The sequence below is a fragment of the Anas platyrhynchos genome, chromosome 22 (assembly GCF_047663525.1).
Source record: "Anas platyrhynchos isolate ZD024472 breed Pekin duck chromosome 22, IASCAAS_PekinDuck_T2T, whole genome shotgun sequence".
NCBI classification, from domain to species: domain Eukaryota; kingdom Metazoa; phylum Chordata; class Aves; order Anseriformes; family Anatidae; genus Anas; species Anas platyrhynchos.
In genome coordinates, this window is record NC_092608.1 from 3,780,513 (window position 1) to 3,796,688 (window position 16,176).

General features: G+C 54.5%; 1 protein-coding gene across 1 annotated transcript; it reads left to right on the top strand.

The window, feature by feature from the left end:
* Window positions 1-328: 328 nt before the first annotated feature.
* On the top strand, window positions 329-14,891 carry VWA1 (von Willebrand factor A domain containing 1). The gene is made up of 6 exons (XM_027443166.3): window positions 329-1,143; window positions 5,817-6,380; window positions 10,085-10,363; window positions 11,129-11,401; window positions 11,662-11,931; window positions 12,579-14,891. The coding sequence occupies exons 1-6, from the start codon at window positions 1,071-1,073 to the stop codon at window positions 12,617-12,619; spliced, it is 1,500 nt and encodes a 499-aa protein (XP_027298967.2). The 5' UTR covers window positions 329-1,070; the 3' UTR covers window positions 12,620-14,891.
* Window positions 14,892-16,176: the final 1,285 nt, after the last annotated feature.

Sequence of the window (16,176 nt, forward strand, 5' to 3'; positions counted from 1 at the left end):
CACAACCAGCTGTGATTTTCCAGCTTTTCCTTACTAGTAATGTCTTGGATCTGTCCAGAAGTACGACATGCATATATGTTTTTTTCCACTGCTGGCGATAGGAGTTAACTAAACATTTTCTTTTTCTTTATTTCCTTGCAAAAATCTATCCCCTGCAGGGCGGCAAAAAATCAAAATCAAAAATTCGTCCCTGCAGGGCTGGGACGAGGATGCCAGGATAAACCCCAGCAACTCCCTGCTCTCAGGCAGAGGGGATTCAGACAAACAGGGCGATCCAAAAGTGGGGGAAAAAGGGCAGGGGAATATCGTCACCTCCTCCTGCAGAGCTGTGGGTGGCTGGGCAGGCAGGAGAAGGGAAGCAAGGTTTGCTCGGGACTTTTGGTCAGCGGCAAGAGTCTCCTCTAGGGGAAATAACGAGAGGGTGAAAGCCGGAGGGGTCTCTGGTACAAGCTCTCAGCTGCTGCCTTGGGCTGGGACGCGCTGGGTAGCGCTAGGACCTGGGCAGCTTTCCTCCTGCCTCCTCCCAAAGGATTAGCCAATATTCCCAGGGCAGGGCGCGCTCCCCAGCCTTGCTACTTTTTCTTTCCTTTATATACGTGTTGTTTTTTTTCTTCTTCTAGCTCATTCCAGAGCGGAGAGAGCAGCTTTGGATTTCTCCGAGCCGTCTCTCTCTCTCTCTCTCTTTTTTTTTTTTTCTTTCCCTTTTTTTTTTTTTCCTTCCTCGCAGCTGGAGCGCTGCCAGTGTCTCGCAGGGCCGGTGGTTTATCTGCAGGCGCAGATTTCGCACCCCAGCCCAGCCGCACGCAGGCTGCCTGCGAGCCATCCCCAGCAGCGAGCAGGGTGTGCGCCCCGGAGAAGAGGGGAAAAGGGCGATAAAAGACTCGGGGATCGCACCACAGCCTGGAAAAATAAAGACGAGTTTGGTTTTCTCGGCATGAGCAGCGTCCGAGCGGCACCCTGGGACCTGCTGGATCCTTGCACGTAATATGACCGATGTTGAGCCTTTCGTCTGCCTCCCCAGAGCCGAGCTTTTGGATTTAAGGTAGCTGGCCCGAGGAGCAGCCCTTGAGATGTTGGCCGAGGCAGCGCTTGCGCTCGGTGTCTGGCTGCAGCTGGCGGCGGGGCAGGAGGCACCTGGCAGAGGTGAGTGCCTATGGATCCGCACCCCAAAAGCCCTCCTGGGTGGAAACCGAGCCCAAATTGTGCTGCTGCCTTAGCTGGGTGTGAAACCTCTGGGTGGTTATACGTGGAGGTTGCTTTCCTGGTGCCGGGACAGAAGGAGGGAGAGCTGCTCTAAAATCACCGTGTTAGAAAAAAAAAACTTATCTCCCTCGTTTGCAGCAGTGGGAAAGACGCTGGATCAGAAGGTGGCAGAGTTCAGTGTAACTGCGTGGAGAGCCCCGACCCCACTGCTCCCCACGCAGGGGGCACCCCGAGTAAGAGGAGTGAAAGCAGTGACTGATCCTGTACCCCTCCCGTTGCTCTCCACCCAGTCTCCGTGCCTTAATCTCGGTGTTTCCTCCTTACAAAGCTTTCTCTTGACTGCTGCTCGGGGAAACGATTGTGGGTGGGTGTCACAGACCTGACAGTGGGGTGGGGGACGTGCAGGAGATGAATTTCCTTGGGCAGTGCTGGGCAGGGGCAGCTCCAGGCTGCTGCTGGCTGCAGCTGGTTTTCCCTGGAGTTTGTACTTGGGAAGTGTGATCGAGTGTGACAGGAGACGTGAGCTGCTGGTCTGTGGCACAGATCCTCAGCCCCAGGGAGCAGCCCCGGCTGCTGGGGGCTGTTTCCTCGCCTGGTGCGCAGACAGACCCGTGGCTGTGGCTCGGATCCCGTTACAGGGGCTGGATTCTGTCTGTGGGTGACACACTTTAGGGTCTGGAGATGCAGGCTGCTGCAGGAATTGTGCCTCTGGTGTGCTCACAGTGCTCCGTGTCCACCCGGGCAGCCGTCATCCCTACCATCCCGCCCCAGCCCAGGCTAAAACCAAGCTCAGACCTTCAGGGCAGGCGACGAAGCAAGCCGTGACGTTCCCGAGGGGCTGTGCCGTGCTCCAGATGTTACCCATTCCCAAAAGCAACCCTGAGCAAACAGCCGGGCTGGCGGGGCTCCTGGGCACGGGCTGGCTCTTGTCTGGGGCTGCTGCGGTGTGCAGGCATCGTGCAACGACAGCAACCATCGGAGCCACGAGGATGCACGGTCCTACCTCTGTTTCCTGGGGTCTTGGTGGCTTTATTAGCTGCAGGGGACAAAGAGAGGCTGGCTTTTGTGGGGTAGGCACCGCCCAGGGTTTTGTAGGAGGCACGGGCCATGCTCTTTGGCCTCCACATGTTGTTGCTTTGCATGGCCAGCTAGTAAGAAGGGAAGACAAGTGTGGGGTTTCAAACGTAGTTAACCGAGACAGGACGTGATCTTTTTTGGCTGTTGAGCCCTTTTTGCTCCTCACATTGTGAGTCCCACGCAACTCCTGCACGTGGCGTGCCTGCAGGTCCCAGCTGAGGGCGCGGGGAGCTCTTGGAGCGGATGTCTCCTGTCAGCATCTCGGTGCAGGACGCACAGCTCTGGCTGTTTTCCTCCTGGAAAAAGCCAAATATTTAAATAGGCAGCACCGGGACTCCACGGAGACGTTTTGCTTCCTTATGGACCCCTTCAAAAGCCTCCTTTGCACGGCTGCTCCTCGCCAATCGACCAGGTGCCAGCGGGAGGGTGACAGAAGGATGCTGCCAGGTTTTTTCTGCTGCTCCCTAAGCTTCTCCTTTGCCCAACAGCAGTGCTAGCACAGGCCCTGCAGTTATTCCTCGCTCCCCAGAGCACAGGAGGATGGTGCAGGAGGCAGGGAGATGTGAGCAGGTGCCCCTTTTCCCCGAACCCTACAAAATTGTGGGGAATCTCCCTTCGGTGCCCAGCCAAGCGGCCGATGCTCTATGCTGAAAAGCAAGGAGACGGCTCGAAAACAGCAGCTGCTTGCGTAAGGCAGGGATTTGCTGGTAACAAATCCCCGGCGCCCCACCTCTGGCACGGGGGAGATGTTTGTGTTGGAGGGAGGACAGAGAACAACAAGGAGGATGAGGGAACTGCAAGGCGAGACCCGAAGGGACGGACGGTGCCGTGCCCAGTCACTTCCCTGCATCCCTGTGGCAAAATTTCATCTAGTTTTTTTTTGGGGGGAGATCCTTTCTACTGACCCAGTCCGTCGGGGAGGGATTTCTTTCCACCTTACTCAGGGTTGAAGTGGCTGTGATGCTGCTGGCCTGATCGCAGCCCATCCGCACGGACAGCTCCCAAAATACCCCCTGCCCACCAGCACCACTTGCCTTTGCTCACCATTTGCTGCCAACCCAAGCTTTCCACCAACCCCCCTTCCCGGGCGGTGTCAAGCTGCAGCTCTCCCTGCACAGCTTCCTAACCCACGCAGCTATTTCCAGCCCCGACGGGGCAGGATGCTGAATTACACCTGCCTCTCCGCGGCACGCTCCAGTGCCATTTGACAGCAGCTTGGCTCTCGACTCTCCTGCGGGATTCTCCTCCCTTAGCAGGTGCTTCGTGGGGTTTCTCACCCCTGTGTGCCCCCTCTGGGGGTCATTTTGGCACCCCGAGGTTCCCCTTGCATGTGCTGCTGCACGTGACCTTGTTTTCTGCTGGCGAGCAATGTCCTTTGGCCACCGATCGCTGCCCTGCCAGGGCCAGCCGCCTTCCCAGCTGCTCGTTGCAACACTCAGGAAACACCCTCGGAGTAGTGGGGAGCAGAGGGGAGAAACGGGGACAGAAGATTTCTTGCTGGGAAGAGGCAGTCACCCTGCCAATATTTCTTGCTGCATCCTACCAGCCAAGTCAGTGGCTTGTCCCTCTTCCAGCGGAGGGCCGTGGCTACGTGCCTGTGCTTTGTGCAACCAGAAGCTCGGAGCAGAGCCGCTGCTGCCCTGGGGAGCCCGTGGCAGGGACCTGGAGCCCCTGGGTGACGTGACGGAGACACATCCCTGCTTTCCGTGGGCTGCAGGGAGAGCTGGCTGGCCCTGGCTTTGCTTTTCTGCTCCGCTCCGGGTGCCAGGCTGCCGGGCGTGTGCCTGCAGCGCGGGGCTGAGTCGTGCTGGCTCACGCAGGGCTGGCCGCCCTCCACTTCTGCCTCCTCCTGGCATCTCCCGCTCAGTCACCTCTGAGTAATTTCGACGGCCTCTCCATTTCTGGAGGCTCCACCTGATTCCTCTGGCTGTGTCGTCATGCCTCTGGCATGGCTCTGCGCTCACAGCCAGCCCCTCACGCAGGGGCGAGCCGAGGGACCCCTCCCCGGGCTGCCCAGCTCTCCGTAGCAGCAAGGGGCACCCACGTCCTGGCTGCACATTTAGACGGCGTGGCCACGAGCACTCCAAGAGGCTCAATCCCCCCGTGGCTCGGGCCTGAGCCACTTCTCTGCCCTCTTTTTCCCCCCCTGCCCTGGGTTTGCCGTCTCGTGGCGGCTCCTTGTCGGCACCCCGGCTCCTCGCTGCTGTCTCCGGGCCTGCCTTGGCGTGTCTCTCGGCAGGGGCAGAGCTGTTTGCACGAGCCGTCTCCTCGGAGCAATTAATTTTACAGGAGCCTTTCCATCCAGCTCCCTGCTGCCCTGTGGTTTTGGCTCCTGCGCGTGGCTCCAGCGCCCAGCCATTGTGCCCAGCGCCTGCATCGCTCGGCCACCCTGCCTTCCCCATCCCTTCCCCGATGGAGGAGCCCAAATGAGCTGGCAGGGGTCTCCAGGCTCTCTTTTTCTCCCTTCTTGTGCCTCGAAAGCCATCAGAAAGCGGGGTGGTGCTTAAAAGGATTCCAGATTCGTTGCTGGTATTCCAGCTGCTGTAATTCTCTCAAGCTCCAAGGGTGGGAGAAGGACTCCTCTGTGTGTCCACGCTTCCACACGGGGTTTTAATCGAAATGGTAAGAAAAGGGGTCAGATGGAGAGGGCCACACCCTCCGAGCTTGCTCTTCTTGCCGTGGGGCACCCTTCTGCACCCAAGGGGCTGCGCAGCCCCTTCCCAGCCACCTTCCAGAGCCCCTGGGGTAGGGGTGCAGCAGGGGAGGGCAGGCAGGTGTGTTCGGAGGGGCGAGGGAAGATGTGGCACGAATGATGTGGGGAGGAGGGAGAGCCCTGGCCTGCCAACGTTGGCTTAAATCAGGGATTTTCCTGCCAGGCTTGTGCGGACCACAGCCTCTGAAGCAAGCTGCAGGCAGTTCGGAGAACTGGCCATCTCTCCTGGGAGAGCAGAGCCAGCAGTTTTTCTCATTAACTCTCTTTATCGCTTCTTTTCGTTTCCAAATATGGCCCAATTTTCTTCCAGGCGCTGCCATGGCCCTAAGCAGGGAGATGAAGGGCCACGACCTCAGCAGTCGCTCTCCTCCTTGGGACCAGCTCCTGCCCCAGGGCTGCTGCACCTTTGCCCACAGCCCTGGCTGGCTTCAGGGATCCCTGGCACGGGGCAGGGGCGAGCTGTTGGCTGGTGTGGGATACTCCCAGCTCCAGGGACGTGGCCGCGTCCAGCTCGGAGCAGAAAGTCCTCGAGAGCAGCCTGAGCTGAGTACCAAGAGGTGTCAGTGCAGGCAGGAGCAGCTCAGAGCTTAGAAGCATTTTTTTTTTTTTGCAGGAGCTGCAGCTCATGGGTTTGCTTTTGGCTCTACCCTGGCTCCTGTGCTTGATTTCCTGCCTCTAAATAGGACTTTGAAACAAACTTGGCAATGAAGCTGGAAGAGCAGGGAGCCAATGCTCCTCTCCCTGCTCCTGGAGAGCACCACCCTCTCCCTAGATCTGAGAACAGCAAAAAAAAAATAACCCCCCCTCTCTCTTTCCTTGCCAGGTGCCCAGCCCTCCATCTCCAACGCGGAGGGAGACATCCTCTTCTTGCTGGACAGCTCAGGCAGCGTCTCCTACTACGAGTTTTCCAAGGTGAAGGAGTTCATGTGGGACCTCGTGCGGCCTTTCTCCTTCGGCCCCAAGGACGTGCAGACCAGCATCATCCACATCAGCACCACCCCCACCATGGAGTTCCCCTTCGACCGCTACCAGTCGCGCGGCGGGGTGCAGCAAGCCATCCGCGACACCCGGCAGCTGATGGGCGACACCAACACGGGCCAAGCTCTCTCCTACGCCAAGGAGAAGTTCTTCAGCAACGAGGCCGGGGCCCGGCCGGAGGTGCCCAAGGTCCTGGTTTGGGTGACGGATGGTTTCTCCACCGACGACATCTCCGAACCCATGCAGCTCCTGAAGGACATGGGGGTGACGGTTTTCATCGTCAGCACCGGCCGGGGGAATTACCTGGAGCTCTCTGCGGCCGCCAGCCAGCCTCCCGAGAAGCACCTGCACTTTGTGGACGTGGACGACCTGCCCATCATCACCAAGGAGCTTCGGGACGCTATGCTAGGTACGGCGGGGCTGGGCTGCGCTCCCTGGGAGTCCACAGCAGGGGCAGGTGGTGTGAGAGCCCCCCAAATCATCAGTCCTTCTGATCCGCAAAAGCACAGCACGCCCCAAATGAAAGCTGTGTGCCTGGGGAGGGTTTAGCCCTGCCCGCAGCCTCGTGTGCAGGCACGGTGCTGGCACGCTGCGAGGCACCCAGCCCCTGCCTATGAGTGGCTGGCGGTCTCTGCTCCCTCCCCACCAGCAATTAGGGGTGCTGGTTGTTGCTATCAGCATTACGACTGCAGCACAGGAATGTTTTTGCTCCGTCACTCCCCTGTCGGAACGTGTTCTGCCTCTGCCAGCTGCTCAGCCCGGCGCAGAAACTCCCAGCCCAGCTCGCTGGGCTCAGCAGGGCAGCAGCTCTCCGCTGCCAGCACAGCCGGGGCTGCGCAGAGAGCAAGATCAGGCTGCTTTTTTTTTCAGCAGCCCCGTGTTTTAAAGGGAATGGGCTAAGGAGACCCAAAGCCAGGCCCTGGGCCAAGAGATGAGGCAGCAGGAATGCTGCGTGCGGCGCGGCGTGATGCATGTCCTCCGTGCCCTCGCGGTGGGAGCGCCTGCGATGGCAAAGCAGGGGCTCTGCCTCGGCCTCCCAGATGCCTCCGGGTTTGTTTGGAAAGCTGAGCGAGTTACTGGGACTTTGCAGACTTTCCATTCATTTTATGGAGGCTCTCTTCCCCGTTGGAGATCCTGTTTTAATTCCCCACTTGGCTTCTGCTCTGTGAGTCCGTCAGAGCTGGCTGCAGCGTGTCCAAGTAACCCTTTCTGCAGAACCCTCCCCCTGTTGCAATTTCTTCCCATTTCGAGCCTGTGCCATTTAGCAAATCCCACCCAGGGACCACGTTCCCTTCCAGCCAGCCACCTCTGTGCCATGGGAGCATGGGGCAGTACCACACAAACCCCTGGATGTTTCCTTTCAAGTGTCTGTTTCAGCTTCTAGTGCATCCCAAATCCGGGTGGCATAAAATAGCATCTTAAAAGGAGAAATCCTCTGGGTATCACCGCAGCACAGGATTGTCTTGAAGATCGTAAGATCTGCAGAGCTAATAAATACTTTCTTGTGCCCCAGGGCAACATTCTTTGCATCCACCAGGTCTAAAATGTAGCAGCCTGGTGTTTTCATGGAAGGCGAAATTCCCGAGTGAATCCAGGGGCTGAGGCTTTAAGGCACGGGTAACATCGCCTGAGTTAGCCCTAATAAAACCACACGTGGCTGCTTGCCCCTTCCTGGAGGAGGCAGCCTTCATCAGCACCCGTCCTGCTCCTGGACCTGTGTGTATTGTGAAAGCGAGGTGTTTTTTGGGGATAACATCAGGTGCTGTGCTAGCATCCCCTTCTTGCTCTTCTCTCAGCCAGCTGAGCTGACTCGTTTCATCCTCTGGCACTGATTTCTGAGCCCAGTCGTGCAGGATCCCACCTGCCCAGCAGCCACAAGGTATCAGCCACTCCCCGTGCAGATTTCTGATCTGAAACATATCACCCCTTCCATGTCAAAGCAGGGAAATAAAACACGAAGCAGAGGTGGGGTTGTCCCAGGACCCAGCTGAAGTTGTGGCTCCAGGGCGGAAGGGGTTCATCTGCTGCCTGCCTGTGCTCCTCGCACACATCAGAAAAGCAGCAGCGCTCCAGCAAGTCTAATCTTGACCTGCCAGCATTCATGGGATGCCAGCGAGCTTGCGGCCGCGGAGCGGTGCTTCTGTGTCCACGCTCATCCTGTGTGAGTCACCACGGGTGGGAGGCAAGCGGGACCGAGCCATCCCCGAGCGCTCCTAGGAGGGCATTGCCTGGGTCCGACACCCAAGGTTAACACACTGCTTCTTCCCAGCACCGTGGGCATCTGTTTTCGGGGGTTGATGGCCCTCTTTAATGGTCAGGGCATCTGCAATCTGGCAGCAAGAGGCTGAGGTGGTGCTTGAGCCACCTGCAGCACGTCCCTCGGGTGCTGCACCCCTTCGACCCTCCTGATTTATTCGCAGCATCCCCACGCCCTGCCTCCAGGCTCGCTCATTTCCATTCCTGCAGCTTTTGGCAAGGTTTTTGGCACCGGGACCTTTCCTCTGTTCCCAGTTCCTCCGTGGCTTGATCCCTGGCAGTCGTGGGGCTCACAGGAGGCTGCGGAGCCCCAGGTCCGTGGTGCTGCCTCCTCCCGCTGCTGCTGGCAGGGGCACAGAGCAGGGGAGCGCTCCTGCCTCCCCCAGAGCCAAGCGACAGCTCAGAGGAAAAAAATGAGGCAGCTTCGCTCGGTGCGGGGAGCTTGTGGGGATGCCAGCAGCTCGGAGGAGGAGATCTGGTCTCATCCCAGCCTGGACACTGGCTGCTCGCTGTTCTCTTGCAGGTCTGGGGCAGATTTTTGTGCCCCCGTGTGATGGGCAGGCGGTGAGGGCTACCTGCGTTACTCTGCAAAGTGTTTGGGCTGGAGCTGGAGGGTGCCTTGAGAAGGTTTCATGAGTGAGACTGCTCAGAGCGAATGCACTTCTTAAAGGCTCGCGTTGCTTTTAAAAATCGAGCTGCTTGCTGCCCCCCTGTGCCACTTTCCCAGAGCTAGAGGCAAAGTCCTGGGTGTTTCTGCCCACCCTGGGCAGGGAGCAGGGGCTCAGGAAATCAAGTGTGGCTGAAGGCTGGGGGGGCAGAGGGGTTTGGGAGAAGCGTGGGGCTCCGAGAGAGCTGCCCACGCCTGGCATGGGGGGTCCAGAGCACAAAGGTACCGCCGGCCTCGGAGACGCTGGTGTGCAGGGGCGGAGAGGGGCGAGCACAAGAGTGCCTCTGAGCGCTGAATGTCACGGAACAACGGAGCTCTGTGAGACGCCGGGGGGAGAAACTACAGCCGGGATGAACTCAGCAAGTGCTGGATGGTCCCAGGCTGCTGCCCCTTCCTCCTGGCTGCGGGGTCATTACACGATGAGATTTGGGGGTTTGGGTTCACCAGGAGGGCTCTGTTCAGCACAGAATCACAGAATCACAGAATCTCTAGGTTGGAAGAGACCTCAAGATCATCGAGTCCAACCTCTAACCTAACACTAACAGTCCCCACTAAACCATATCCCTAAGTTCTACATCTAAACGTCTTTTGAAGACTTCCAGGGATGGTGACTCCACCACCTCCCTGGGCAGCCCGTTCCAGTGCCTAACAACCCTTTCAGTAAAGAAATTCTTCCTAACATCTAACCTAAAACTCCCCTGGCGTAACTTTAGCCCATTCCCCCTCGTCCTGTCACCAGGCACATGGGAGAACAGGCCAACCCCCACCTCGCTACAGCCTCCTTTACTGTACTTATACAGAGCAATAAGGTCACCCCTGAGCCTCCTCTTCTCTAGGCTGAACAAGCCCAGCTCCTTCAGCCGCTCCTCATAGGACTTGCTCTCCAGGCCCCTCACCAGCTTCGTCGCCCTTCTTTGGACCCGAATCAAGGGTCTTATCCAGGGGGCAGGAGTGGGGTGAAAATCCAAGCGTTGCCACCTCGGTTTCCATTTGCTTTCTGGTTTTGAAGCTTTGTGCTTGGCTTCAAGGGTTTGGGTTTGTGCTCCTGAACCTTTCAGAGTCTCGGTGACTCTGCTGCCATCCAGCATCCCTGTGGGTCCCATCTCCCGTCCAAAGGGCCTGTATTTTTGGCGTGCCGTATTCTGAATATAAATGCCACCGGTGACTTCTTGCTCCTCCTTCTCTCCCAGATGTTATCCAAGCCAATCGGCTCCACGCAGTGGATATCACCTCAAGCAGCTTCCGTCTGGTGTGGCCCGAGCTCCTCTCCCAAGAAACTGGCTACTACAGCCTAGAGTACGCCCCGACAAACAACCTGGCAGGCAAGAGGACAACACAACTCTCTGGGGCTCACACCAGCTTCACAGTGAGCAACCTCACGCCAGAAACCACTTACGAGGTGGCTCTTGTTCCTGAATCCAACGTCCACTACTTCCCTCCCCAGACAACAAGGGTCACCACCCTGGCAGGTAAAATGCATTCAGTCGTGACCAAGGGGGGGAGGATGAGCCTCAGGATGTAAAGCCAGCAGGACAGCCCCTGCTCTGCACCCCACAGCCTCCCGGTCTGGCTGGGAGAGGCAGAAGGTTGCAGCCTGGCCAGACCAGAGAGAGGAGAAGGTGTCTTTTTGCTGGCACTCAGCTCACTCTTTCCTTAGAGAGATGTTCTGCCCTGCTCAGAACAGGCGATAAGATGTGATGGCCAGGAGGTGCCCTTCCAACCTTAAAATCCCAAGAATTTGGAAGAAAGCAGAGCCCCTTGTCCTGGGGGATGGAGGCAGGAGCTGCAGGCACAGCTAGGGGAGGGCAGAGCTCTGGAAACAGGGGCTTCTTCAGGCAGGGGTGTGCACTGCTGGGACATCCCTGCATGAGAGGGAAGGCTTGGGGCAGCACCTGATTTTAACTCAGATTTATAGCAACATTTGAAAAAGTGGCACACTGAAAATCCGAGCAGGGGTGACAAAGTCAAGCTGGACTCGCACCACATACTTTTTCTGCATGCAGGAACAGTTTGGGCTGTGTAGTTTTGCCCTCTCTGTGCTGCACAGCTGGAGAAACCATTTCCTTAGGGCTGAGCTGGCGGGTGCTGAGCTGGCTGAGGACGAACATCCACTTGCTGGGTAGTTCTTCCACCTCCTGGAAGCAAACCATGCTGCAAAGTCAATTCTACTCCTCTGAGAGTACCCCGATGCCACGAGTTACAAACCCATTCCCGTCCCTTTGCTCTGCTTTCAGAGGAAATCACTCCAGCTCAGCTTCTCATCTCGGAGTCCAGCCCACACAGCTTCCAGGTCAGCTGGGCTCCGACGCCGGACAGCGTGGCCGCCTACCAGGTCCTGTACGGGCCTCTCCCCGGGGACTCAGCGCAGCTGCTGGAGGTGGATGGCAAGAGAAACAGCACCGTGGTGGAGAACCTGGCACCCAACACCACCTACCTGGTGACGGTGACGGCGATCTACAGGTCAGGAAAGGAGAAATCCCTGTCAGCTAAAGCGTGCACGCAGGAAGGTGAGTGAGCAGCGCTCGCTGCTGAAAGGGAGGCGGGTGGGAAGGGGCCAGCGAGTACCTGACAGTGCCACCAGAAGGATTTGGTGCTGGTAGCACAAATTAAGGATTGATTAGGCTGAGGTCCTCCAGTCTGGAGGCACAGAGTTATGAGAAACCCAGGCTGGCTGGCCGACCCTTCTCCTGAGTCCCCTCAGGGAGCTAAGCAGTGAGGACGGCTCCGTACAGATGTCACGCACTAACATGGAGCTGCTTTTTTGCAGAGGGCTCCAAAGTGAGGCACCTTCGCTTCGAAGACATGGGCTCCAACACCCTGAAAGCTTCCTGGGATGCCGCTGATGGGAAGGTCCTGGGCTACCGAGTCAGGTGCCGGCGGCAAACGGGCCCTTCGTCCCTCATCAGCGTGTCGCCGCAGATCCACAGCGTGCTCCTCACCGACCTGCCTTCAGGCACCACCAACAAAGTGTGCGTGAAGCCCATGTACAAAAACCAGGCCGGCAAGGGGCTGTGCCGCATGGTGCGCATGCAGCCGGGTGAGTCTGGGGTCCTTTTGCCAGGGAAAAGCATCCCGAAGGGGACTCGGGTGGTGGAGATCCAACCCAGAGGAGCACTGGTGGCTGAAATACCCTGTGCTCATCATCTGGCTTGTCAACAGAGCTTCATCACAGCTAGCACCCCGAGGGCATTGCCCAAAGCTAGGCTTTTTCCCCTTTTTCTAAGAGCAATACTCCTCCTAGTGGCACTGTGTTTGCAGGCAGGAGGAAAAGCGTGCAGGGGACTCGGTGGTGGTTTGGAATGACAGAGGCAGAGAGGAAGGACATTGCAAAAAGCTGGCATGGGCATTGGAAGTGCAATTTTAGGCTTTTGAACTCTTGGCTACCCTTCACTTTGCAACACAGTAGGGGTATGCTAACTACTAAACACAGCCACTTAGGCACAAGGCATCTGTCTTCCTCCTTCCACTGCCCAGAAGCCACTTAACTATGATGAAACACAAAAGGATTTTCAAGAGGCTGAAGTAGGAGCTAAGAAGCAGCTGTCTGCCAGGGCAGAAGCCTTTTTCCCAGTAAGAGGTCAGAGCAGTGGTGATGATGACCACAGGGTCATCTGGTCTCTGAGTCAGTCTCATTTGGAGAATGGGTAGATGAAGCTGACGTTGTGCTTTTTGTGTTCTTTGCAGCTACAGAAGCCCGAGGATATAGGCACAGACAGAGAGCATGACAGACCCGAGAGTGAACTGATCCCCCGCAGAGCAAGGGATCTCGCTTGGACAAAGACTTGGATAACATGGAGGGGTCCGCAGAGGAAACCAGAAAGCTCACGGATCGTTTCCCAGCCTGCACTGTCAGTTGAGCTGTCCTGGTTGTCACCTCTGAAGGCTGTCCTACGTCAAGTTCTTGCAAAGCTTAAAGATCTGGTTTGGCTGAACGGAACCAACAATCCAACTGCTAGATGCCAAATCCGTACCCTTTCTTGTACAAAAACATGCCTGAAAAACAACAAACAAAAGCACCCCGATGAATCCTCACTATTGCTTGCTTATTCTCTATTTATTAAATGTTGATACAGTTGTATTTTTTGCAGCCTACGAGCACATTCAAGACACAGCTGTTTACTGCACTGGCCTTTTATTCTGGGCACCTGCACTCAGAGAGAGATTACGAACTGTCAATAGCCATTAATATTGACAAAGAGCAGCTTTCCTCCAACTCATCCAGTGTATGCAATAGGTATTTCATATTAGGCATCCCAAAAGTATAGCATCTCAGGGATGGAAGGTAAAAGCACTAGCAGAAAGAATAACATGTACAGAAGATGTACAGTACACAGAGGAGACCTGGTCAAAGCCACCAGAATTTCTGCGAAGAGGAAGAAAAGAGGTTATTAACCCACTTGGTCTGTGGCCAGGACATGGAAACACTTTATAAAGGACCTTCCACAAAGTGTAAGAATAATCTAGTTTTCCCAGTTTTTTGGTTTGTGGCAGAGTTTGGTCGGTGAACTCTGAGGAATGGAACAACAGGATCATGCCAGGCCAGGGCTGACAAGTACTGTCGATGAGTGCTCTAGGAGAAAAGTTTGGAGTGCTCTAGGAGAAAAGTTTGTTCACGTCTGCCTGCTGAATTCTTGAGTCTCATCAACACTGGCACTGGTGCTAAGTTCATCTGCTGCAGTAACTTACAGATCCCAGCTGGATTTTGAAGATTCAGTTCCCCTGAGTCATTTGCCTTGGGATCTGATAACAGCCTGAGAGAGCATAAAACTCAGAAAACTTGGGAATTTGCCTCCCCGGCAGGCTACTCTAACCCAAAGCTTTCAGCCCTCAGCTGAGCTCAAGGAGCAGCAGTGAGTCCAGAAAGGCCAGACTGTAAGGCCATCTGAAGCAGTTATTTTGGTTTCTCATTCAAACACGCAGCTCCAAACAACACAACAGGGTACTACTGCCTGGATTGTGACCACTAAATTACTGTGGCATACCTGCAATCAGTCACATCAACTTAGGTATGAGTCTCGCCATCAGAGCAACTATATTGAGATTAATTAGCCTGTTCTATGGCTAATTAGGGGCTGTAAGTCTCCAGCACTATCATTCCAGGCTCTGTCCTATGTGCTCTGAAGACTCCTAAAACATCTTTAGATTGTCTTGTCCTGGGCTCCTACTTGGTGCTAAGCTTTAGCTACATTTAGAATTCAGTTTTTTATGGGAGAAGAATGAATCTGATTCTTTTTTTTTTTTTTTTTTTTTTTTTTCCAAGTCCCACGCTTGAATTGGCTGTCACTAAGCTACTCGTCATAAAGGGGAGTTGGAAGGAAAAAAAAAAAAAAGACAATCTTAGTAGCTAGTGACAAAGCCATATGAGAAGCACAGTTCCAAAATTCGGGGCTTATGGCTATAAAGAAATATAGCTACTCCTCTGGTAACCAAAACCAGCACCAGTGGGAACACCTTCCCTTGGTAATGCTTGCAATATTTTAAATGTATTGCTTATTTGTTCGACACACAGAACACTTTTTTAAAGCCGTGCTTGGAGAGCCTCCATGCACTATCATTCCGCTCTGCAAACCCTCCATAGCTCTGCTTATGGATTCCTTAAAATGTGTTCCTTTTGGAGCTGAGGGGAACTTTGTCACTGAGCTCTGAACTCGTCACGTCCAGGTTTATGGAACATTTGCCTTGGGCTGTCTCCTTGCACAGGAGGAAGGGATGGGAGGGAGATGAGTCATTTATTAACTCGATACGAAGATTTCTTCTGATTTGTGTTTTCCTTTGGAATGTGTATTTGTGACTGATTAATCTTAATGGAGACTCTGTGCTGAGGGAAAGATAAAGCCTCTGGAAGCTCTCACGCAATAAGGTATCTTGTTCAATCTTGCTGTAGGACAGAGATTGTTTAATTTTGCACAACTCCCTGCATAGCTTACTAATACATTCAGATTCCCCCAATTGTAACACACCCTTTTGAAGACAGTCAATTAAATATAAAATACAAGAGCTATTGAATGATTCCTTCGTTCTTGATGGCAGTAAGGGCAAATTGGCTAAGTGTAGCTTTTGTTCAAAGGAGAGGTATGGGTTCAAAAGCTGGTATTCATCTCAATTTTAAATGACTTAAAAACAAGCATTCCACCCATGACTTCATAGTCTGGTTTACACGGAACTTCACCCCCACCCCTGCCAAAAAAAATGTCAGAAATATGTGGGCAGAAATATGTCAGTCTCAATAATGTTTCAGCTTCAGTGAATAAAAATTCCTTTACAAGAAGCCAAAAAAATAAATGTCCCTTAAATCTTGTCTGAACTAGTAGTACTCATGAGCACGGAAATTCCAAGGTGGGCAGGTAAGTTAAACTATTTTATATCTTTTAACTAAGGCCTAGTGATTTCTAGGGTTATTTAAGCAACTTGTCTGTACTGTTACAGTGGGTATGACACCTGAACACTTCTCTAGGGTGAGAGCACAAACCATTGAGGCTGAAGATGACCTAGGCTGTATTCTGCATTTCACACTATTTCAGACTTCAGGACTTTACACGTGATCTTTATATGCTTCTGATTTTTACAGCTACTTTCCATATTTTTTCCTTTTCTCCCATTTTCTGTTCCTCTCATGTTCATTACAAACATTACAAACAATTTGATTAGGATCAGTTTCTGCAAAGTGAGATACGCCTCTGTATCAGCCACAAGCACGTAGATTCTTTTTCCTGGTTCAGCAGAAGGATAAATTAATAAAGGAGTCTGCTACATTGAAAAAAAAAAAAAGGCCACCTTCATCAACAAGGCATCTCCTGGGACCGATTAATGCCATCTCCATCACTGTTTTATTATTTCTAGAGAAGCCAGGTGGATGTGTTTGCAGTGCTGTTGGAGTTTGGTGGGTGCTGATTTCAGTCCTGGTTGGTAGCCACACAAAGGCTGCAAGTCCTGGCTGCCTGGCCAAAACTCCTTGTTCTGGTGGGCTTGTGGTGGAAGGGGCAGCTTAAAAGAGAGGAGGAGGCTTGGGGGTGACCTTGTTGTGCTCTACTAACACCGAAAAGGAGGATGTGGGGAGCTGGGGGTTGGCTCTTCTGGCACATAACTGGTGATAGGACGAGAGGGAACATCCTCAGGTTGTGCCAGGGGAGATTTAGGTTGGGAATGAGGAGACATTTCTGTTACAAAGTGTGGTTAGGGTTAGGAAAGTGTGGTTAGGGATGGGTTGCCCAGGGAGGTGGTGGCGTCACCATCCCTGGGGGTGTTCAGGGAGAGGTTGGATGTGGTGCTTGGGGACACATTT